The sequence below is a fragment of the Falco punctatus genome, assembly GCF_963210335.1.
Source record: "Falco punctatus genome assembly, chromosome: 4".
In the NCBI taxonomy this organism is placed as follows: Eukaryota; Metazoa; Chordata; class Aves; order Falconiformes; family Falconidae; genus Falco; species Falco punctatus.
In genome coordinates, this window is record NC_137583.1 from 70,255,762 (window position 1) to 70,281,439 (window position 25,678).

Here is a 25,678-nt window from a genome sequence, read left to right on the forward strand (position 1 = left end):
ATTTTGTTGAAATAATTTCAGTGTGACAATGAAGTGTTTTGAAGAGCATATGTACTAGGGTATCCCAACAGTCCCCTTTGCAATAAGATATTTGGTCAAGTTTTCCACAATTTCTCATTAAAAGATTGTTTAATTTACCTGACAGAGGCCAGATTTGTCCTGTTTGTCCATTTTGCAACACGTTTGCCTCTGGCCAGACTTATATAAAACTCTTCTACAAGGAAAGGAGAGTGACTATACAAATGCTATCAAATACATAACCAAATAACTACATTTTTTACTGTTTGATACCATTTCTAGCAATTTCAGATGTTACAGGACCTCTTCAGGGCAACTGCTGTAAAATACTAGCTGAAAAATGGAAATCTACTAGGAATCACATTCACATAAATGTTTTACATAAATTATTGTGAGTATATACAAAAGGACAGCTACCTAATTGAGAAAGCATCCATAAATATTTACTTCTTAATAAGTAAGATAAGCTGCATGCCAAAAAAAAAAAATATATATATATGAGGTTTTCAGATACCTGCAAAGACTGTGCTGTTAGTAATACTGCTTCTCATCAAAGTCCCAGTGGGATTGCAGCTTTGTTGTGCTAAATGCTCTACAGTGCAGAAAAGAGTTGTTTAGCCAAGGAAGCTTCCTATTCATCACTTTTATAAGCATAAAACTGAAGTAAAAGGTGTTATTCTACATATATTCAACTTACAGGTTCAGGAAGGATGCAGGCCACATGCACAAACATTCCTAACCTAAAGCCAAATATTTCTTTCACTGGATACTAGACATGGTGGGAAATAAATGAAAAAAAGTCATTATTTCCTGGCTACTAATAGCAAAACATTACTTTCTTTTTTAATCTGCCAGTGTTAGTCTCTTGTGGCCTCCACTCTCAGTTTAGCAAAAATGCAACATGTTGTAAGACAACATTATTTCTTTATAAAGAAATAATAAATGCAAGCACAGGAAAGCTTTTAGATCAGCAGTCACAATGCTGATCTATAAGCTGATATAACCATCTTTCAGAGCAAAACAAGTCCTTTCACAACCTCTTCATTTTGGGTACCACCTTTCCCTCAATTATACATAAGCAGCAAAACAGCTGTCAACTCCTAAACTGATTCAAATGTCTTATTTAATTAGGTTTTGGTTTACAGCACAACTAGTTCCCAAGGTTGAACTTGAACGGGTAAATAATTGACAATCAACAAAAATTTAAATGAAAAGAAATTAAAAGATTGAAGATAGGGTTTTGCAGGAGTAATAGGAATTGTGTCAATAATTAATGAGACAAAAATTTTGTCATCACTCCTACCTTAAGACACAAAAGGCAAGGTCAGTCCCTGTGGGTAACCTAATCCAGTGGAGCTGAAGTTTGGTAGGAAAGCAAACAAGTCATATAAACACATTAGTTAATTGCTTAATTGCTTAGTCAAAGCTCAATCTTTAAGTCATATGGAAGACAGGCAATTTAGATATAAAATGTACTGTATTATTTATTTACAAAAGGAGTACATTTAGACGACAGGCTCTCTCTGAAAAAATATCAACAGAAGCTCAGCTGGAGCTCCAAAGATCATGTTATTTCTGAAAGCAGCCATCTAAACTTGAGCACAGCATCAGCAATGGGAAGAAGTATTGCTTTTAGCCATATTAGGTTAAATTGACACAGCTTACTAAGTTCCAAATCCCACCCAGAGATCTGAAACCATGCGTTTTCTTTCCCAGAAATGCTAGTTAGTTGAATAGCTGAAAAATGAAGTTTTATACTCAGAAAAAAAAAGAAGTTTTATGAAGGAAAAATGCTGGATCCTTGTACCTGTGAAAATAATGTGGTCTAGATAACTAAACTATGGATTAATTTTTAAAAAGGTATCTCAAGCATTAGTAGAGTCACAAAAAGCTGCTAACATGCTTTCTGTAATTTTTAAAATTATATTGGTCCTTGCAAACCATTTTGATGTTCAACCACACTTTAGCTCATTGATACTTAGCAACAAAAGTTCACAGGCAATAAAAAATGCAGTGTCTTTGCCTGTGAAATTTTGTTCAGTGTTTTCTGAGATAGTGTTGCATCCCTTCTTTCATTTGCCACCCCCCAGCAGCTTGGCAGGATAAGAACTTCGCAGCTAAGCACCTATGAGCAACCACAGTGAGCCTGATGCATGCTGGCCCTGGCCCAGCAGCACAGGCCCACTGCCCATCACATCGAGCTGGGATCTCCCCATGCTTGGGATGTGGGTGAACATGGGAGATAAAGGGATAGAAGATGACCCAGGCTCCTTTACAACCATCTCCCGGCTCCAGCCTTCCTCCCAGCTACCCTCCCCTCCTACAAGCCTTCTTCACTGCAGATGCCGCCCTTCACACAGCTTAACTGTGCTACAGTGCTGATGGTTCAAACAGTATTAACCATGCCTTGTAGGAAGGACATAACGGTTTGTTTTCTACAACTTCCAGTAAAAAAACTGTAGGAAATAAAATATGCATTAAAAGCACAATGGTTTAAAAAGACACACTAAATATGCAGGAAATGCCAAATTTAAGATCACACAGGAAAGATCAGTTCTACGTGTGTATGTGCATCACGACACTACAACTGCATGCTCACATCTTCTCCAGAGAAGCCTGATTTTATTCAGTAACTAGGACAAATGTATGAGGAGATGGAATAATAATCACTCGTGCAACAGAATCCTGGAAATTACCAGTGTTTTATTTCTATCAACTTGCAGTCTGAACACCATGAATAGGTTTCCTAGTATTAAAAGGATTTTAAATACTAACTCCAGAAAAATATGACTGAAGTACAATATAGTACTGCATTGCTATATCTTTCTATCCATTAATACTATAAACTTGCTTTTTAAAAAGACAGATTATAAACTAAAACTGAACAGGAAATATCAAAGCCACTTCTTTTCAACTAAAATGCATGTGCACATGTCATAAATCAGCCTGTATATTAGTAAAAAGTTCAAAGTTAAAATTTTTCTGCTTCTTTAAAAAAGTCCTGATGACCACAGAATTGCATTTAGCAGAGCTGTTGTCCTTTCAGACCGTTACTCACAACCTTTCTGCATGCTGCGCACTTTCATACAACCACGCCACTCAGAAATGTAACAATCTTTTTAAAACCAAAGCTGATGTTTTTTTTTATTTTGCACCATCTTAGGAACACTTATCAATGGATATCAATAAACTGCTAAATATGTATGAAAGATTATAAGCAAAAAATAAGCAAAAAATGGTTAATGTCAGGTATTTGTCCCTGTTGTAAGATATTTTTTGCGTGGATTCAGAAGCCCTGTATGTGCACACTGACAAACCACTAAACCAAAATTAGAATTTTACCCTCAAAAATCCTATCAACTAATTACAACACAATAAAAGCAAAAGCAGCCAGAAAAAATATTTGGATGCATGTGGTTTTGTACATGTACAAGGAGTACTGAAATACACTTTTATTTACAAGTGACATTAATGTAACCTTTATCTTGTACACATGTAATATACCAGCCAAGCACAAGGAGACAGATAAACCCAGTAAGCTGGCATTAGGCAACTTTTATGCGACTAATTAAGTTACTAAGCACAAAGAGTCATCAACAACAAAACAACAACACTTACAGAAATCTTCCCTTTCCCAGTTTCCCACCACCCTTATTTTGGGATGCATTCATTGTACATACAAACCAACTTGGTTCTTGCAAACCTTGACTCGTATAACAGAGTCTGTTCAATACACCTGAAAATTCTAACATATCCATTGCACATTTAGTGACAGAATGTCATAGTCTGGGCAACCTAAGAAACTCCTGAAATGAAGCATCCAACCTGTCAACTAATTCACAATTGTATTATAAAATACAAGCAAAGATGGTATTGCAAAGCTTATGGTCCCGCAGACTCCAGTTCACATTCACTCAGTTAAGAATTAAAGCGTTTTCTACCTGACTTAAAGGACCATACAACCAAACACGGAAAATCAAGCTCCCCTTCTCACTTATTGCCTGTTGACAATAATAAAGTCTGTTGACCAAAGTCCCCAGACAGGTCTAAGGATTAGCTGGGTTATGCAAGTGATTAGCCAAGGTTAAAATATTTGGGTACTGAAATAATGCGCAAGGACAACATTTGTCCTTCCCTTGTTACTGGAATTGTTGAACAGGGAACAGTAAGTGAAAACTTGCAACTATCTACTAGTGCTTTTGCTGGTGGCAAGTAACAATGTTGCAAGCAGTTTGGTAAAGCTTTGTCCACATTGGGATCACCGCATAAAACAGCCTCTACTGTTACTCAAGCAAGACACCACTAGCTTGCATCTGGACTTAAATCTCAGATGAACTTTAACCACCAGAGCTATAAAAAAAGTTTTCACTTTCCACGTGCCTGAAACATCTGACGTGCCATTTTTGTCATTTCATTTTAGAATAAACACAGTGTGTAATGCAAGCTGCAAAAACAATTGCCTCGTTACACGCTTCAGCAATACATCCTCAATGTCTTTGCAAACTAGTTCAACAAGTAACCTAGTTTTTTCAAATTCCTTAACGTTACCTGCATGCCCCTGTGACTCATGCAGTAGCATCAGAATTGCTAAGGAATCCTGTGAGAACATATCCCAGGGTTCTGCACTGTTAATTTTTAAAACTACTTTTTTGTTGATATTTTAATATAAATTATATCTTACAGAGTGAACACTTTGTTATTTCAATCCTTCTTTGCTTAGCTTACCCTATGAGTGTTTCTAAGGTTTGTGCCACAAAACACAAAATCTGTAAGCACAATTCATGATACAGCTGAAAATGTTAATTTTAGAAGACCTAAAAGTTAAAAGTTTGAGATATTGACAACTTTGAATTAATCCATCATGTCTAACCTGAAACCTCAGCAGTCTGGATACAACATTTTTAATCAGTTGAGCACATCACTGATATTTAGTGATGCTGTATTAATATTTCTGTGCTTACGACCCGAGCAGCTGTTCTCGTCATCGGCTATCTCTGTTCCTCACGAACACATCCATGTCTGCATCTCTGCCTTGCTCTCACCTCAGAACTCGGCTTTCCAGAGATTCAGTAAAGTTAAGCAACAGGTGGACTGGCAAGACTGGTCTTTCCCAGTATTATTTGACCTTTAAATGAAGGGGAAAGCATGATCATGTGCATAGCCTGCATTTACAAGTATTTTGGAAATAACATAATAAACTTAATTAAATCTACTCTCTGCATCACATAAACCAGTATTAAATATGCACACAATAAATTCTGCAGCTCTTTATTACAAGTGCGCTCAATTAAGACTGCTCCATTTCAGCTATTTAGTTCATTTTTAACCCCAACTTTAACCCAGTACCCTTATGTCATTGAAGGATAACCTAGTGAGATTAGGGGTAGTTTTGTAAATACATGCATGCCCACACACATGCAGAGTACTGTTTAACAACTTGCAAGGCATTTCCATCTTGTAAGGGGAGCAAAAAGCTGTATTTCCTTGTGACATTATCTCTATTCCAGTAATAAGAAGAGGGTTGCCGAGGTAGCTCTGGTGACAGCACAAATGTAAAACAAGTTTGGGACTGGCTGCAGAGTGGAGATTCCCAATTACCAAAGTCACACTTGTGAAGTACCATACCTCTTCTTCCTGCCTCTTAATTGGGTAAACCAAGGCAGAGAGGCTAAATAAAGGGTCTTGGGAATTCACTCGCAGTTCCTCACCACACCAGGAATGCAAAGGGTGGACAAGAAAGAGCACAAATAAAATTATAGTCTTTATTCATTCCATTTTAGCTGTGAATAGTCCTATTATACAAATAACAGTATAAATTCCAAAATCACAATATATTACAAAATAAAAAAGTACAAACTGCATTACTTAATAAATATATCTAACAAGTTAATCAGAAAGTAGAAGAGAGAATTCGGATTGGAAACATTTACATGTTTGACCCAGCAAACCATACAAACCTCAGCTTAAATACTTTTATTCTTTTAAACCACAATGCGGAATACCATTCCCGATTGCTTGATTAGAAAATAACATCAAGTGAATAAAATGTTGTGATCAGATAATGATTCGTTGGTGCAAAACCAGTGCCAAAAAAGAAGCAGGGCTTACACAAAAGACACCATAACCCCAGAAACAAGAACACAAACACTGAGGTGCAGCCAAGGCAATTATTGCCAAAGCAGGAGACTATTATCCAGTCACAACATTCTATTGCAAGTTAATGTTCTGTTATTACAGATAAATAATATAAATGGAGCAGAGGGCGAGCCAACCAGGCAACAAGAGGCCAGTTTACTCAAAACAGTAATTAAATACAGAAGAGTCAATTGCTCCCTGTACTGTTCATGTGTAGCTGCATTCCAACTGGCTCAAAGGACCTGTTCTGTGCTCCAGGCAGAGAAAGCAACTGTTCTGAAAAGCAGTCTGTTCATACTTTGCTGCACTTTTACAAAAACCATTGTTTTAGTTTTGCAAGAAAATACCCACAATGCTTTCATCAAATTAGGGAGGGTCAGTTTGACATCAACTTCACTTTGTAGAAATATAAGGTTTATGGGTAAAAAAAAAACAGCCAAAAATAGCTGTTACATCATAAGCCTTATTTACAAAAACTGTTTACAAATGTTTTTGGCTGTACAGCTGAAAGCCAGATACCAATGCAAGATGTAGAAGATGGAGGTAACAGTTTAAAAATATTGTGCAAAAAAATACATTCTTATAGAAAACAGAGCCAGTGGGGAGGGGAGACACATAGATGGAGCATCTGCTTGCAAATAATCCGAGGCTAAGTTTTTACAACAAAATATTACAAACACGTTTGTATCTATCCCCCAAAATCTAGTGTCCTTCTCGGTCTGGGGTGCTGCTGCTGCTTCATTAAGGATTAAGGCATCACCATCACAGCCAGCACACCTTCCGTCTGTCTCAGTCCCTGCAGCAAAACTCCCAGCCTGCAGCCCAGGTGGTCTCACGAGCAGGCATTCTGCTCGATGTACATCTTGGACAAGGACACCGCCATGGACTTAGCCAGCTCCTCATCCCGTCTGCGCTGTACCTGAGTCTGTCTGCACCACGCCTCGTACTCGGGGTTGGGGCACACGCGGTCCAGCACGGCATCATAGTGCCCGTTGCTAAGCCAGCTCAGCCAGATACTGGGCCGCGTGGGGTCCTCGGGCCCCAGGTAGTGAACCATGGTGGAAACGGTGGGGCTCTCAGGCCGGCCGCCCGTGGTGAGGTGGATGTTCACGTTCAGCATCTGCCCCATGGCCAGCAGCTCCGGGTAGCCGGCCCAGGCCCCGTCCTGGGCAGCGCCGATGAGGAACTCTCCCACATCACCCTCGATGATGGGGTTGAAGTGGTCCAGGTGGTCGGCGATGTAGTGCACGGTCTGCTCGCGGAGCTCGCTGTGCAGCCCCTGGTCCCCGTACACCGCCTTGCAGACAGCGCGGTAGAGGCAGTTCCCGTCGGGGATGATGTGGAAGCGGAACCGGCCCTTCTGCCGCAGGTACTTGTCCTGCTTCTCCACCTCGGCCAGGTACAGCGCCAGCTTCTCGCTGCGCTCCGGCCGCCCGCCCGCCTCTCGGCGCTGCTCGGGGCCCGCTCCGTCCCCCTCCTCCGCGGGCGGGGGGCCGGCGGCGGGCAGCGCCTGGTTGCCGCTCCTCTCCGCGGGGCGACAGCCGGGGAGCAGCCCGGGCTGGGTGCCGGCGGCCGCCGCCTGCAGCGCCTGGCAGTGCTCGCTGAGGCGCAGGCTGCGGTTGCTGGGCTCCTCGGCGGGCGGCGGCAGAGCGGCGGCCTCGTCCCCCCCGGCCTGCCGCATGCTCTCCAGGATGCCCTCCAGCCAGGCGCGGCTGCGCGGCGAGGCCGGCACCAGCTCGGCGGGCGCCTCGGCTCGCTGCACGATGCGGATGGGCACGATCCGCTCCAGCGGTCGCCGCCGGCTGACGGTGACCTGCGCGCAGGAGCTGTACTGCGGGCCGCCCGCCGGCCGGCTGCCGGGGCCCGCGGCGGGGCCGCTCGGCATCACCTCCAGGCAGGAGGAGAAGGCGGGCATGGCGGCGGCGCTGCTGCTGCTGCTTCCCCCTCCGGGAATGAAGCCGTCCTTGGCGGAGCTCTCGGCGGCGGAGCTCGGGCCCGCGGCGTCGGCGGCGCTCGGTGCCTCCGCGGAAGGGGGACCCGGCGACAGAGAGACCTTGAAGACACCGGCGGCGCTCGGCGAGGCCGCGGCAGCTGCAGCGGCCGTCCCGCCCGCCGGGTAGTGGGTGATCACGGAGCTGTAGAGCTGCATCCTCGGCTCCCCGCGGGCGGCGCTTTATAGGCGGCGCCGTCGGAGCCGGGGCGGGGAGCGGCGGCGGGGGCCGCGCTGGGGCTGCCGGAGAGGATGAGCCGCCCGGGTAAAAATAAACAAGGGCATCACCCCCGCCGCCCCGCCCCTCGTCTCGCTGCCGACCGGGCCCCGCGGCAGCAGCAATTCCGACTGCGCCACCAGCTCCGCGCGGCCCCGCCGCCGCCTGCCCCGGCCCCCCCGCGGGCCCGCGCGGCGCGCCGCTCAGGCCTTTCTGGAAGCTGCTGGAGGCCGGGCCCGGGGGCGGGGCCGCGCCCGTGTTTACTTCAGGGCCAAGGCACGTTGGAATGCGTGGGAGTGTGGGGCTTGGCCGTGCGCCCCGCCTCCAGGCGGAAGGGGATGTGGCGGGGCGGGACTAGTGGCACCTTAGCGGCGGCTGGGGGGGAGGGAGGAGGGAGCGCTGCTGTGTGCTCTGGGGGTCTGGGCCTGAGGGCGTCCTTTCCCCTGTTCCCGGGTAGGGCCGAGCGGTGTGTGGTGGGCCCGGCCCGGCCCGGCCCGGGCTGGGCTGGCCTGGCCTGGCCTGGCCCCTCGCGTCGGGGGCCGGCTTCCGTGGTCTGCCTCAGCCCGCTGCCTGGCCGGCGGTACCGGGGGAGCGGCGCGGGGAGGCTGAGGGAAGCGGGGTCCTGGGCCTGAGGAGCGTTTCGGGGGAAATGCCGGTGTCCCGTGCCGGGCTGGCGGTGCCAAACCTCTGCTATGCGGCTGTGAAAGCGTTTGATAACGGGAAGTGGTGCAGAACCTTCAGGGAGGGGAACGCTGCGTTGGGTGTTCCCGGCGCCGGCCTGGAGCTTGCCACAGAAAGCAGTGAAAGCCGTATCTCATGACAGGTGGCCAGCCAAGCGGTTTGATTTTTAGACTTGACCATCGAGTACAAATTATTGGGGATGTTCTGACTGCAGCTGACTGATGCTATGTTGTATCCATGTTATTGCTGAAAAGAAATGATACTTCTGCCTACATACAATCAGTGTTGTGATTCATAATTTGCAGCTGGGGTAGGAATAATATTCATTAGTTTTCTGACAGTCACTGGCACAAGCTGCTATTTGTCCACCTGCCATCCTACTGAAAATGTAGTGCATGCATACATAAAAGTACATTATAAATAATCATATAATAACAGGAGAGACCAGATTTAAAATACAGGTCTCGTAAAGATCATTGTTAATTGGTTTATTAATGCCTGTAGTGTCTTATACATTAAGGCCCATCTTTTAGCCTTATCTGCATTATAAATAAAGTTGTATCTAACCCTTTGACCATGAAGAATGATGTTATCTGTACACACTGGATTTGATTATGTTTTGACAGGCATGCTGACCAAGAAACACCAGTTTACACTATGATTAAATGTTAACACAACCTTTCATTCCTACCAAAATGGAAAAAAAAAGGTATCAACATATGTAATTTCAAAGTGATGTTTTAAAAATTTGCTGGATTCCATCCTACAGTCTCAAAATATCTTCAGAAAAGCTATAGTATTCTGAACAGATTGCAGCACTTTAAAAAACCAACTGAACAAACCCCCTTGATTTGAGTATTCCAAAAATTTTCTTTTCCTTGCTTAATTTACGTTAATTAAAAAGACAGAACTAAGAGACACCTGCAACAGACTGCAATGTCAAAAATAATTGTTTCTTTGGAGCCTTGGTTGTCTTTTGGATCCATGCCCAGGGGTCTATTTCCAGCCTTCAATTGCAGCTGATTCCAGGGCTACCAGCAACACAATATAGAATTTCATTCTCTTTACCCAGAAAACATGTTCCGATCCCTTCAGCTAACTTGCATGTTGAAGATGCTGAAATCCTTCAGGCTAGAAACTGGATATTAATGAGAAAAGTTTTCATGTCTACCTTTTTTATTCTGTATAAAACATGGCTGCTAATTCCGTGCATTATTGGGAACCTCTTAATAAAAATTTACAAAGTCAATATATATACAAAATTATTGCCCTCAAAGCTTAAGTGTAAAAGGTGTATCAGATATGAATCAAAGCCCAAATGTCCTGACTTACCTGCTACAGTGAGAAAGTTGGTATCTTTAGAACAAGTGGTGATGGGCATCAGCCAGGAGCATTTCTGGCAGCCTGTAACAGGGGAATAAGGTATTACAACTGCTCTGAAATTACAGAGTGACTCGAGTATTTCAGAATGTTCAGAACTTTGTTTTAAATATAGCTTGTGAGATCAGTCAGTGAGTCTATTTCTGGACTAATCATTGCTTAGAGAGGAATATATATTGATCAAATAGTGGTAAATTGAAATCTTCTTTCCTTGAAATGAAGGCTTGGAGCAGAGGAAAGATTCCTGTCTAGTTTTATTTCTTGGTAAAAACTTGACAAGGTATATTTCCAAGTTAAAATATGTTGTAGTATATTCATCGTTAATTTAATGTAAAATCTTTGAAAGTTTGCCCCCTCCTAGGGGGTTTTAAATGTGCTAATAGCTGTTCATTGTGGGTTTGTTCATTGTTATTACAATAAAGATGTACACTACTTCACACTCACTAGCCCTTCTACCTACTATTTTTTAGTTTTAAAAGGGTATCTCTGTGGTTTTACGTAGTGAATTTCTCTCTCTGCTAGTAAATGCCAAAGCTGACTACAGGATGGTGGGTTCAGAGTCTTAAATAGTCTGGTAAAAGGGGGGTGGGGGAGAGGCAGCTCTTTCTGTTAAAGAGAATAGTAAATGGATCCAGCAGACTAAGAGCACTTTGTCATAAGTGAGTGCTGCATTTTGAATACTCAGTACTGCAATTTTCTTTCTTCTAGGATATTATAGCAGCTCCCACTAATGACTGTTCTGCCTCTCCAAAACCATAGGTTATTTGGAACAGTGGTACATTAACAGATGGGCAGCTGTTTAATTCTGATTGTTAGCTATAATGAGGTACAATGCTTGTGGTGCTTCATTTGAGGAAAGAAACAGATTTATTTTGTGCACCCGAATTAACCATCATGTTAGTATTCTGATTCTCTACTATAGCATATTCTGGACAAAAAACTTGTTTATCTCTGAACAAAAATCCAAAGAGTATCTTGAAATACATGCTAAATATGCCCAAGTTTTTCATAATGGTAGCAGATATTTTGTTCTTGTATTCTGTTTTCATTTATAAATAGATACAATGTTTTTCCTATATTTTCAGTTAAAATGCACACAGGAGGATTGCTAATAAGGTTAAAATACAATCAAAATCTGTTACTAGGTAACAAAATCTGTTACTAGGTAACTGAGAGACAACAAACATTTATACCACTGTCTTAGTGTTAATAGTATATTACTATTAACACATTTATTACCTCCCATGTGAAGCAGATGGAAAGAGAAGCTCACCCTGGTGTGTTTTACCTGTGGTGTTATTAAATACTGACAATGTAATGTAACCAACATTTTCCATAAGTGAGCATCCAGAGTTAGTCACACGCACTTGGCCTGGGGGGAATCCAGTCTCTCTGGACGATTAATGACAAAAATCCCATTGAACTGCTGCAGCACAAGCATCTCATGGCGAGTTTTCAGCTTTCGTACTAGGAGTTACCAGAAATCAGCACTAACCTAAAAGGTCATTTTCTAGATGTCTGCCATCTGGTTTTAACAGTAATGTCCTAAACCATGGCCTACTCCAGAGAGCAATGGACAAGCATTATGAATCCAGTTCTTGTGGAAAAAAAAAAAGTCAAGGAAGAATTTGAATGTCTTCATTGCAAGGGTATCTGTAAAAGCCAGGGGCATGTGGTTGTGCCTTTAGGGCCTTTTGCTACCGGAAGATGGGGGTTTGCTGTTTCCCTGAGCTGCATATAGAGCTGCTGTTGATTCCAGGGAAAAGCTAAACTTTGCCTCAGTGTGGCACGGATAAAACACAACACATAGATTGATTGCTTCCAGAATATTCCTGCATTTGCCACTTCTGTTACTTTTGCATGCATGTTGTGGCCTCACAGGCAGTAGAGGGGTTTGGAAAGCAAGGAGAACACAGTATGGAGAAGCCTTTCACTGTCTTCCACAGGTTAATGTTCCTGGCTTCTGGTTCACTCATTATAGGTTAATGTACAGTCCTTTGCTAATACAGAATAGATCTGGAAACAATCTGTGTAGTAATAAAGCATAAACATCTTCTGTGGTTAAAGTTTCCCCTGACGTGACTGTTATCACTGGTTACACTGCACATTCCAGGAATTGTTTAGATTGTTTAGAAGGCAAACCATGATCAGAGAAACAGCTGTGGAACAACAGTGGTATTCACTGACGTAAAACTAGATGCCTGAGAGTGGAACTACTTTTAACTTTAATGTGTAGTAGATAAATGATTGACATAGAAGGAACAAATTAATTACATCACCAGGAATATTTGTTAGCAAAGAAGGGAGAAGTTAGCTTAAATGATGTATTGAATTACACTGAATAAGCATTTCCACTGCCTTTTTTTTTATGCCAGCATAACAGCGCTTCAGCCAAAGATGTTTCTGGCTGAAGTATTTAATGAATTAATAGATCTTTGTAGATAATTGGAAAATGAAATGTTTAAATTTTATTAATAATTTGAAGTGGTGTATCAAGGACAAAAATAAAAAATAGAAAATAGAAATATGTATCAAGGATCTTCCAATACAGGGAAGAAATACACATAAGCTGGAACTAGAAGGAACTTCCTGTATCATCAGTTTTACTCTCTGTTGCCTGCAGGTGATCACATCATATCATATAATTTCTTTAATAAAATTACCAAGTTATAGATAACTTATTCAGGGTATAGTTCACGAACCTGTAAAGATGTCAGGAGCCAACTGACCTGTCAGCCAACCAGCACTGCCAAAAGGAACAATTCTTCCCCACTCCCAGTCTCTTTTTTCTTCTCCTGATGTCAGCTGCTTTGTGATGGCTTAAGTGTTGGTATTAACTAGACTACCTAATTTGTGCAGCTCTGAGTGTACCAGCAACACAAAAAGGAGAGAAAGTGTATCCACACTTACTTCTGAGGTGTGAATATGCTGCATAAAACAAGGGCAGTGTCAGAGAGCTTTGCCTCACATTTTTGTTCTGCAGCTTCTGCTACACTGTCATGTTAAAATCTTATTAAAATCTTACTCACTGTATGGGTGCACCAGTCATTAGAGATGTAACCCACACTGTGACATCATGTGGCAAGAGTTTGTGGAAAAAGGGCTGCTAGTGATAAATATAGATATTTGCTCATATCTCAAGGTGTCAAGTGGTATCCCACTTGGTAAGTGAGTCTCTAAATGTGAGTAGTGACGCAGGTCAAGTCTCTCATTTCTACTCAGAAGTGTAGACTGCATTTGTGGTGGTCATTGTGCATAGAACCTTAAGGTGCAACCAGGGGAAAAAAAGGGATCGAAATGCTGTTTCCTCTGAAAAAAACTAGTGGTAATAATGTGCTATAAACAAGTCTTATAATGTATATGACATTTAGAAAGGGTTATCTTCCCTATTTTAATAAACCTTACAAGATATAAAAGTGTTTGTAATGTCTATATTTTGTTATCAGTTATAGGAAATTAAATAGTCACTTTCTCTCCCTTTCGTGTTGGTTAATGGCATATTTAGGGTTGTGGAAAGTAGATATTTTGGCTAATACCAAGAGCAGAACAGGGTTCGGACGAGGACAGACTGTGAAGGAGGTAGGGAAAGTGGGCAATACAGAAATACCAGAAGCAGGAAATCGCCACTCACAATTACAGGAAATATTATTAATAGATTAATCTTGATAAAAACTGTAAGCATAAAACAACTGTGGTAGAAAAGAAGGTGCAATATTGCCTACTCTTGAAGTGAAAAAATACTCCAGTGAGACAGAAAGTAGCCAGCACTTCTACGTGTGGCCTCGCAACAGAAAGGCTTTGGAAACAGACTGATTCAATGGGAAGTGTCATCTCCTCTGTTCTCCACAACCTTGCAATGCACACCTTTCCCCACCCTTCTGCCATCAGTAAGCAGTAAAAGGAGGAATCACCGCTTCACACAGAGAAGTCAGTGTCACAGAAAACCACATTTCATCATTCATGCTTTGAGAGTCATGGAATAGCACATATTTCCATTAACCAGCTTTGTTGTTCCACTGCTGAGTCCTTCCTGTGAGAAAGGGCTGTGGTTACGTACTATGTAACCAGCTCAGCAAGTCATGTCCTAGCCCTGATGAAATGTAGGGAGACAATTTACCTCACCACAATTAAAAACCTGCTCTGCTTCCATCTGTGTAGCACAGAGCTAACTGTTAGGGCAAGGTCAGATCACAACTATGTAACTCCACTGTCTAACAAGGATAAATAACACAGGTAGAGCCATTAGAGAGCAGAGATGACATCAATTCATCCTGACTGATGTCCTACTCTGTGTAAATAATTAAAATATTTCTAACCTAGTTTTCCACAGCTAAATCTACAATACAGAATTGTTTTTCTGATTTGACATTTTCCAAGTTCTAATACAGCAAGAGATAATTTAAAAGAGCATTTATAACAATGATCCCAAATCTGAAGTAATTTTCACTGGAAGAAGTCAGAAACAGCTACACTACAGTTAGTGGATTTATATCAAAAACTCCAATTAGAACAAAATCTTAACTCAGTTTAGTTAGCCTGAAATACAAAGTAGTGTTCCTGATGCTTTGAGTGAGTATATATAGAAATCTTTAAATCATATTTTAGTAATTTGAGTTTCAGTACTCATTCCAGTGTAATCGAAACATTAAAATTGTTACAAAGAATCACTAGTTGTGAGAGTTACATTATCTTTACATGGAAATATAAATACTCTTCAAGTTGTGATTTATATGGAAGCACAATTTTATGCAAATTAAGCATTAATTAGTAATTGAGACTCAGAATGCTAACTAGAATCAGGTTACAATATCAGACCAGGGCCCTTCAACTGAACAGAGGGTTTTGTTCATGTCTATCTGAATTTCATAGAAAGTAACTATAGGAAATTTAGTATCCCTCCTCTTGCTGTATGTAAATGAAGTTTCTGACACTGCATAGTCCAAGGCATTACCAAACCAATGAAGATAGGGATTAGAACAGGAAATAAAAGGTGGCAATCGGCGTGGCTAGAGGAGAGACAACTGAAGATAATTTAAAGCAATAGTTGCACTGAAAGAAACTTGCTAGTGGAGTTCTTCAAATACCCGTCTTGGGACCGACTTTAGTATTTTCATTAATTACACCAGCACTTAATGTGCTACTGATTTTCACAGTAGCTGAGCAGGATTTTTACAAGAAAGAGGATTTTTGAAGCATCATATGGGAAACTTTTGAAGACTAGAGAAAGAACTGGTTATGTGACTAGATGAAATTCAGCAGTGCAAAATGAAAGAGCATCCACCTGGTGGCAGGTCAGTATTTCTGTTATTAGCAGAATCTCATCTGTGGGAGACCATCAGGACAGGAGAAGGACCCACACATGCTATTCAACTGGAGAACCACTGCAGTTTCTGATATGATGCAGCTTTCAAAAGGACAAAAAGGATCCTAGAACACAGCAGGTGAGAACATATCCAAAATAAATAAGCATCCCTTGTAGAAAGGACTTGTGAGGCTTCATTTGGCATATGTATGCATTTCTGGTCAACGTTGCTTAAGGATGTTGAATTTTGGCTGGAACATGAGCAAAGGGGAATTAAAATGATCAGGGCACCGGTTACTGTCTAACAAGAGAAGACTAACTGTTCTTGGCTTGCATTAGCTAAGGAAGGTTGAGAAGGGATCTCTGTAAATACATCACAGATGAAATGCTAGACAGTGAGAAGAGCTTGTTAAGTTAAAGGACAGTGTTGGCCAAAAAGAAATGGATACAAACTGACAATGAATAAATTTAGTCTTGACTCACAGCCTTGGCTTTCAGATATGACATAATTGCAAGTACTTTTATGAAAGGATCCTAGTAACAAAATAGTAGCAGCAGCATTGTGAAATCAGGATGGCCTATGAATGTGAGGACTATTATAGTTTAATGATAACAGTAGGGCAACAGCTAGTTAAAGACTTTGATCTTAATATGCATTCAAGTCTTGTCCTACTTCTTTGTTCCATGTATCTCTCTTTCCTTGGGTTTTATAATCTGTCATTTCCCCCCCCTGCAAATACAGCTCTCTTCTGAAAATGTGGTTACACTTTTTTCTTCCGCCAAATTGTCCAAGGAATTAATGTAGTTTAAACAAAGAGCAACTCTCTTATGAAGTTTGCAGCTGCTTTATCAGACTTGCAGAAGGATCTATATGCCCAAAGATCTGTTCACTTTTTCCAACAAAGCCAGTGAGAATAAAATAGATACATTGTATTACTCTTAGGTCAACAAACATGGCTCAGATAATGAGGAAAAATAGGAAATGTGTAGGGATATGATTGTCATACTTGTATTGTGACGCACTCTAACTTAGAAAATTGTTTCTCTGAAATACAGGACTAAGAGATTCTGGGTTGTAAGAAAAAACAACAACTGTTAGTACATGAACCTGGTTACCTTGGAGACCTGGTCAGAAGTTAGTGAGCCAACATTAACTCTTGATGACTTTTGTCAAAGCGACTGAATGTGTAAAATGATCACAATTAGAATATGAAGCAAAAACCTGAGAGAGCTGGAAAGGAAGAGACTTATTGTGTGTTGCCCATTCCGTCCTGTCCCTGAAATGGAACATTTCAGGCCAAAGAGATGAAGAGACACATCACAACAGCCACAGAAGCTTTGTTGTTCCATTCCAACTTAATGGACCCTCAGTACTGTGGTTTGATTAAGCAATAAAAGGGTATCTTGTTTTTAAAAGATGTTATGTGCAAATGTAAACATCAGTTCCTTAGTGGTCAAGTTCATCTAAGCTGAATGGGAACCCCTGGTGAGAAGGACATGCTTATGCAGAAGCCCAGTCTCTTCCTTGTGGTTGCTTGTGGTGCCACACTTCCTCACATGAAAAGCAGAAGCCCTGGCCAGCAAAACAGCAATGCTCCTGGACAGACAGGACACCAGTCAGAGGCAAGTAGGATCTTGTTTTCAAAGATTACAACTAAACTAATTTTGCAGAGTTAAAACCAGTATTCTATCATGACATAAATACTATTCTGTAAGATGTGGCACCCAAACTATTCCAAATCCATTTTCAGCAGCTCCTAACTGAAATAAAAATCATAAAATCCATTTCAGGGAATTTGGTAAATGAAAACTATAAACAAGTAATTTTTTATTATTATCTCAAAAGAATCAATAGCTGGCCTTGCCCAGGCTACACAGTAAAGACATTTCTAAATAAACAAGGTTATTATGACTGCAGTAGGTAATTAGGGTGTGAAGCATGGAGCTACTTAACATAAAAATAGTAGTTAGAATAGTTATGACCAGACTGTAATCAAAAATAAGAAAACAACCGACACAGAGTTACATATATCATAAACAAAGTGTTGATTTTTTCAGTGTTTTCTGGTGTTTATAAATAAATATGAATCTTCTGATCAGATTCTCTAATGGATACAGCTTGCTTCTTTCATATGTATCAAAGCAATATATGGGGTTAAGAAAATGAGTCATCTTCTGTAATCTGATCCCTACATGTCATAAAAATTTTGATGCAATTTTTTGGCAGTTTTTGCCACATCACACTACAGCCAATGTTCATAAACTTTTTTCTGTTTCCAATGGCAAATTATACCTTTTCCCAAAACAAAATGCACTCTTCTCTACATTATTATTTTTGGAAGGTGATGTAAAAGACAGGTTTTACAAATGGTGTGTTTATGCCAATTTCTGCCTTTCACTCAATTACCCTTACCATTTTTCTAACCAAAAGAAAATATCTGAAAAGAATACCTGAGTTACAAGTATCAGTTTAAACTATTACTCAGCACATGTGACTTAATAATGAAATCTCCCTTTTTATAGTCATTTAGGTAATATTTGTGAATGTCTTGATGACTTATCTCCTGCAGTATATCTAACTTCTTAAACTTCTTACCAATTACTTTTCACTAATATAGAGAGATAGCTGTTTTATCCCTTTTTCAGCTTGAGCTCAAGGAAGAAAACAAATCAGGCATTTAATTTTATCTTGGCAGTTTGTATCGCTTTCCTCATTTCTTCTTTGGATGAAATGAGAGAGAGCACCTAAAGCATGCAGAAAAGGTTCAATTAATAAAAATACTTTCATTCTTGAAAATAAAGGCCCGCTTTTTTCTGTAAGCCACATGAATCCCTGACACTTCTGTGGATTCACAAAAGTTGAAATGGTTTTACCCATGCTAATCACTCCAAATATTGCAAATGGTCTTTTACTCTTTTTGGATAAAGGAAACTGAGTCTGTAACCTGGTTCATAAAAATTATGTATCACATTGAACAGACACAGGTGTCAATCCTAGCAAAATTCAATTCCTTTAGAAGCAATCATCCTGTTTAAAACTCCCGACAGTTTCTATTAGATAAGACATAATTTTGCTTCTATATTTATAGAGTTGTGCCGTGTTGATGTGATGTTTGATATTAAATGCTTGCCATCTATCTAGCTGGAAGCTGAGTTCAAGCAACACTGAAGTGATTTTTAGTGTAAATGCTAATAACTATTGAGCTGAAAGAGCACTACACATCAAGTAGTGTATTCAAAGACAGAATCATAACTTTATAGGTTTTCCAGCTAGTTCAGACTCTCTGATGGACTTCTATCAAGGGGCAGTTATAAGAAAATTATGCTTAGCTTTTGGATATCACCCTGTTGCCTCCTAACCATGTGAAAATTGGAATGTCAAAGCCTAAGTTTGTTATTACAATGAAAGCAAACATGCCTGCCACTCATAATGGCTTATACTTATGTCTGACATCACCTTCTTCTAGCCTGCAGTCATCAACTTGCCTCAGATCTCTTCTTCTACCTCCAGCACCTAAAATGCTATTCTGTGTTTCCTCCACATTCTTCTTATTCTCGTGTAGCTTCAACAGCCCATCTGAACTCCTCACTTCTGTTTTCAAACAGACTGGATAAGGGAGAGGTGGATGAAGGTCAGGATGGTCAATGTGTGGTGGGAATCATTGCATTTGGGTGCCTCATTCTATGCAATATTCTCTGAAACATGCCATAGTGCGGGGAAAACCTTTCTTGCACTCACAATTTACCTGGAGCCCACGAACCCTCCTCAGATAATTAACCTCCAGTGAGTACCTAACCACGGGCATTTTCAACTTATCAGCACTTCTAGCCTTAATAGGCTTGAGTTAGCCGGATGCTTGTAACAGTGAGGAGGTTGGCTGGAGGTGGGGAAGGAGTTACTGTAGTAGATTAATGCGCGTTGCACGAGAAAAGCATTGAGAAGTGAGTGAGATTCTTTGTGGAGTAACAGCTGCCTGGCAGCACATAGCAATCTATGAAAAGCGTTCTGCCTGCCGGCCCCTGGGACGCTCCAGTCTGCTCCCCAAGGGCAAGTTTCCGAGGCCGAACCGGACAGCGGGGCATGCCCCCGGGGCGGGCGGCCTCTCAGCAACTGCTGCCGGCAGCAGCGCCGCTGCGGGCCGCGGAAGAGCGGGGCCTGGCGGCGGGGCCGGCGGCGGTTCCGTCCCGCGGGCAGGCAGGGGCGAGAGGGCTGAGGCGCTGCCCCCGCCGGAGAAGACGCTGCGTGGCGCGCGCACCCCCGCCCCGCCACCCGGCCCCGGCGTCACGCGTCACTTCCTGTCGCCGCGGCCGGAAGTGTCGCCTCTCGCTGCTCCGGCCGGCGCCGCGTGCGGGGCTTGCGCGTTGCCATGGCTGCGCGGGCGGCGTCCCGCCGCGGCGGAGGGCGGGCCCGGCCGGCCGCGAGCGTCCCGCCAGGGAGGGCTGCCGGCCCGCGGCCCCGGCCCCCCCGCCTGGCCCCGCAGGCGCTGGAGCTGCTGGCGCTGCCTGGAGGAGCCGGAGCCCGAGCGCCGGTGAGGGGCGGTGGCGGGGCGCTGAGGCGCGGCGGGCGGGGGGCTCGGGGCCCGGGGCCTGGCCCGGCGTCCCGCGGCGCTGCAGGCACCCCTCGGCGGAGGCGGGTTGCTGTCAGAGCCCGGGCTGGTATGGGCACGGTTGCTTTCTGTGGAGATCTCGCCTGGCTATACAACTGCAGGAGGGTGAAGCTGCAGTTTTACAGCTGGAGGGCGGTTCCCGATCGGTTTCGGGTGATACCAGGCGTCGTTAACGGCCCCGTTTCACGGGTCTTTCGAGCATGAAACCGAACGCACCTAAATTTTGCTCTTGGTAATGCTCCTGGAGCGATTATATGACACGGAAGCCTCGGACACAACTTACACGACCAATGTGATCAAGTTAGTGCCACTTTATTAAGGGATGCACAGCAGTTTATACACTAGCACAAAGCACACACATTGCTTCTAGATTGCTAATAGGCTAAAGCTGCTTGTCTATTCACTCTCCTGCACTTACGACTGGTCACAGTGTGGTATCCATGCTCCTCGCCTACATTCTATTTTCTTATTTTTCAGTCCAACTCCTTTATCTCTTTCCCATGTATGCTGTTCCTTAATAGTCCAACTTTCTTATCTCTCTGCCAGTACACAGTTTCTTTGTCTCTCTTGGCCTTGCATATGTCCTTCGCAACAGCTGCAGCCTACTGTTACAATGAGGCCACTCAGTCTGGATTGCTCATAATATGTCCGTTGTCTTCCAGCCACTCCACAATTATACATGCAACTTTCACCTAAATACCTGTCTTACCTATTTAACAACATTCCCTGTATTTTGCTGCTGTTCCAGAGACTGACAAGAGCAAGGCTTTATCTTGTATACACTTCTCTCTTCTGTGTTGGAAGAATCTACTTGTACTTTTGATTGTAAGTAATCTATTTGTGCACTAAATTAAAGTTAACATAGCCCATGGTAATTCAGAGTTGGTTGTGCTGTGCGTCTTAGAGGGCAGCCTTACAGCTGGGATCACAACTGCGTCAGTGAGGAGTTTCACACACAGAATCATGGAATAGTTTGGGTTGGAAGGAACCTTAAAGGTCACCAACCCCCCTGCGTCGAGCAGGGACATCTTCAACTAGATCAGGTTGCTCAGAGCCCCGTCCAAGCTGGCTTGAATGTTTCCAGGGATGGGGCATCTACCACCTCTCTGGGCAACCTGTTCCAGCGTTCCACCTTCTTTGTAAAGAATATCTTCCTTATATCTGGTCTAAATCTGCCTTATTTTATTTTAAAACCATTGCCCCTCGTTCTATTGCAACAGGCCCTATTAAGAAGTCTGTTCCCATCTTTCTTACAAGCCCCCTTTAAAGTACTGAAAGGATGCAATAAAGTCTCCCCAGAGCCTTCTCCTCCAGGCTGCACAACCCCAACTCTATTGGCCTTTCTTTGGAACAGCTCCGATTGAATGCTATTAAAATTTTAAACTTCTTTGCCCAGTTAGGATGACCTGTTTATTAGGTAGACCGGGGCAAGAATTTTCTGATGCCATCCATTTCTAATAGAAAATAATTTTGACGAAGTAAAAATGTGCTTTTAGTGATTCAATGTTCTAATTTTTTATAAAAAATGTAACAATGTTAAGTGTCTTTTAGACTATGTTAATAGTATCCAAATAGTCAGTGAGACAGAAAATCCAGCTCCTAACCAAATCTAGAACTCCTGGACTGATATATTTCTGTGCAGAACGCTGGAAGTAATCTATTTACTGACAAAAGACATTCTTTTCTTTAGTGTTTTCTTTTATGTTCTTTAGTACAATGTTTAGTGTTTCTTAACTTTTGTTATTTGAATAAAAAAACTTGTCTTCATGAAACAAACAGGAACAAGTGTTTATTACATGCTTTTAAACTCCCATCTATCTTTAAAAAGTCAGACAAGTAAAATGATTAAAAATTAGATAGGCACTTTGCCTCTGAATTTCCATAATTACAGAAGATTGATTAACTTGATTAATGCAAGTACTGTAATATTGCAAGTGTTTATTTCAATTCTGTCGGGATTTGTAGACCGCATTTCAGATTACTTAAAAATAGGGCATTACAGAACAGATCATGCTACGCAACTAGATTTCGAAGAAATAGCAGAATTAAAGGAGCTAGCTATTGTTATACAAGCTTTAATCGAGGTAAATTAGAAAAGTATCATAACAGAGTCTTCCTCAAGCTGTAGAACATGTGCTTTTGTCGCTGTCATGTCTGTTTTGTGTAATTCTTAAGGGATCTGTTTTGGCTTTTCTTCTGTCTTCATATACCTATTTAAACTAAATTATATAATTTCTGTTTTCAAAATAGAATAATGTACAACTATTGAAAGATGAATTAGAGACTGGATTACTTGGCTATCTGAATCAGAGAAAATTACGTAGAGATTAACATTGTTTAATGTACAAAAAAAGATAGGTTTAAACCCTCGGAATTTTCACTTATCTAATAGTGGCTAAGAGTCTGGAAATAAATGTGGGCCTGTCAGTTCCATTGATACTTACCTGATATCAGTTATGAGTCTAGCTAAGGAGATGTCACACATCAGATTAAGGAGATTAAACAATGCAGTGCTTCTGCAAATCACATATAAAAGCAAAATTAGAAAGAAGATCCAAATCAGATTATCTACTTTTGTACAATTATATGTGTATTTTAAGCAGCACCTCACTGAAATTTGATGTTTAAACTTGGGAGGGAGTGTGCAGTACATAAAGAGGCACAGTGCTGTCTGTTTAACATAAATGCCTTATCAATTACTGATGGAAGACGGGTGCCTCTAGAGACCTGCAGAGGGAAATATGTTCTGTCAAAATGCGTTTCTATCTGTCCCTTTACTATGTAAGAAATTACAAAGGAAGGTGCTTTAGAATATAAAATAATTATGTGCACAAAAAGGTGAATTTCCTAGAAAAAAAATAACACTTTTCTTTTTAGTCCTTAGATGGTATATATAGAACTAAAAATAAATGCGTTTGGTACTATTTTTGGAAGCAATATCTCATTGTACTTCACACCACTGAAAGACTTCAGAGTGTTTTGCTCATCTGAGCCACTGGCAAGCAGAATGCATTTCCTTTAACAATTCCTCTCTCAGTTCTTGCTAAAATAGAGACATTTTTATGCTTTTTACCATATAATACTTTACAGAGTGTTGAATTAGGATTTATAAACAAGTTTTCTGGGCTTACATTTTGATACCTGTGTTGATACATGTGTATGGGTCTCCTTTGCAGAATCGGACTAGTTCCTGTCTGGCAGATACTTTAATGTTCCTAAATTAGTTATTTTTTGAGAAAGCTAAATATCTTTCCTACATAAATATTCTCTGTCCATCAAATACTGAATCAAAGTGTCTTTAAAAATTGCAGTACCGAAGGTTTGGAGGGGGAGTTTTTAGTTAACAGATACTTCCTTGCCTGGGACAACTGAAATACTTGCTTAATATTGTATATCCAGATCTTCCATTTCATGAGTTGCAGTTGTCTTAATGTCAGTTTTAAATTTATATATCCACAGGAGTGATACAATGGAGTAGTGCTTACAACAAACATTACAAGGATATCATTGATACTTCTGACATGGCAATATATGTTTATTTTGGCACATTTTTATAATTTTGTTCTGCAGATGTAATTACCATTTTCTTCATATAATTACTTGTAAATTTCATCAGAGTACATTATGGTGCAATATTTCATGTTTTCGTTATAGAAGGCTCTCCTTATTTAATAGTCTAACTTGTTATTTGGGGTGAGAATCAGCTCACAGATTAAGAAACCTACACTGTAGGTGTCTCATGGGGGTATCTTTGTCTGAGCAGGTCATCTAAACTTCCCATATAGTTAGTGCAGATCTGTCTGTGTTGTCATTTGAAATATCTAAAAATATGCTACTTGCCCTGTCTCTGGTTTCAGAGAGGGACAGGTTTCCTTTAGCCCTGGGTCACATATGCCAGTCCTGCATAAGATGTCTTTCATACCACATTTCTTGTGGCACTAAATAAACAGTAAATAAACACTACTCATGTGTGCATGAGCAACTGAGTCAAGCTCTATTGACTTCATTACTTGTAACAGAACTTACCTAGTTCTTATGTAGACACCTAAATTTAGGTGTTTTACTCTGCAGATGGAAATTCCTGCTGACATCTTAAGATGTCCAAAGTATGGATGTGAAACTGTGAGTTCTGACAGTTTCATGACCCGTGACCAAGTGGCTGTTTTAAGACCAAAGAGGATACCATAGGGCATAGAAATGCATTAGATGCTTGTGTTTAGATGAATGAATCTAGCTATCAGCATCTTGAACAGAGTAGTGGAATCGTCTGAAGTCCACTAAAAATAGTGAAAAAGTCTAAAAAGAAAAAGCTTTTATTTTTACTAGCTTACTTTGTGTATGAAAATAAGTAATACTAAGATTTCAATTTTTAGCTCATTCACTCCCTCCAGCAAGATTTGTTCATCTACGAAAGCATCATTCAAGCACCATATGAAGAAAAAATTGAAGAGCAGGCTTCAAATCTTTGTAAACATGTAAATGATCGACTGACAGACATTGAGTTTTTACACAAGTAGGTAAACAGAAAAATTGTTATTCACTTACATGTTAATCTTCACTAGATTCCAGTTCTCGTTCACATACCCTCTTTCTGCAGAGTAATACAATATTTTACTTAATGAAAAGTAATCCACAAAAGTATTGAAAGTAAGAACGTTTTTTAAAGTGCTAATATAGATTTAAAAGCGCATATCCAAGGTGTCTTTGCAAACTTGCAATTAACAGAACATGGATTACATTGTACTTGGCATATTAACAACCATATCTAGGAAAACTTGAATTGAAATGTGGTTATTTCTAGTAAAATACTTTATGACAATATTTTAATAAGCAAGAAACATAGCACACTTCTGGTGTGTATAAATTATTTACAGTTCTTTTCCCATGTGTTTCTTTGCAAATATAGAGCCAGTGATCTTTAGGTAGTAACTCACAGCCCATGCCAGCATTAACACTCCTACGCAATCATGTTGCAACTAGTGAGCACTCACTACAAGGGAGAAATATGTATAAAGCCTCAGTCGTTTTCAAGCTTCTGATATGAACATTAAAAAACCATAATAAAAAAGTCAATGCAGAAAAAAAAAGATAGAAAAATAACATGAGCTTATAATTGGTTTTAAGTCCAAGAGCTTGGATAGCATTTAATTTTCTTAAATGAAAAATAATTATATTATATAAGAGTTGTTTGGTTTGGTTTGGGTTTGTAATTGCTTCTGTCCTTTTATGGCACATGAAAGTTGTCAGCAACGTGTTAGAAGTTCCGTTGCAGGAAGAGGTCCAAAATCAACAGAGCTACAAGTAACAGTTGTGATGCATGGGCTGTTTGCAGAGCATTGAGGTGGGTT

At 41.2% G+C, this 25,678-nt stretch overlaps 2 protein-coding genes across 50 annotated transcripts in view; one reads left to right on the top strand and one right to left on the bottom strand.

The window, feature by feature from the left end:
• Nucleotides 1-5,766: 5,766 nt before the first annotated feature.
• On the bottom strand, nt 5,767-8,512 carry OTUD1 (OTU deubiquitinase 1). The gene has a single exon (XM_080384901.1). It carries the CDS (start codon nt 8,300-8,302, stop codon nt 6,986-6,988), a length of 1,317 nt encoding a protein of 438 aa, XP_080241027.1. The 5' UTR covers nt 8,303-8,512; the 3' UTR covers nt 5,767-6,985.
• Nucleotides 8,513-8,729: 217 nt separating this feature from the next.
• The window catches only part of LOC308062820 (uncharacterized protein), a 73,924-nt gene continuing 56,975 nt past the window's right edge, over nt 8,730-25,678 (top strand). For 20 of the 49 annotated variants that reach the window (XM_080384878.1, XM_080384881.1, XM_080384882.1 and 17 more), the window contains exons 1-2: nt 20,197-20,252; nt 21,079-21,155. Coding sequence is in view for 23 of the 49 variants with exons in the window: in XM_080384859.1 (XP_080240985.1) it covers nt 19,718-20,252; nt 21,079-21,155; nt 24,704-24,843; nt 25,571-25,670 (852 nt within the window). In the remaining 26 variants the exon portion in view is untranslated. Of the gene's footprint in view, nt 20,253-21,078; nt 21,156-24,703; nt 24,844-25,570; nt 25,672-25,678 lie in introns of all 49 variants that reach the window. The other 29 variants (XM_080384854.1, XM_080384868.1, XM_080384869.1 and 26 more) reach the window with 9 other exon arrangements.

What these genes read in the sequence shown, in the direction of transcription:
- OTUD1 (XM_080384901.1), bottom strand. Translation starts at nt 8,302, where the DNA reads ATGCAGCTCTACAGCTCCGTGATCACCCACTACCCGGCGGGCGGGACG.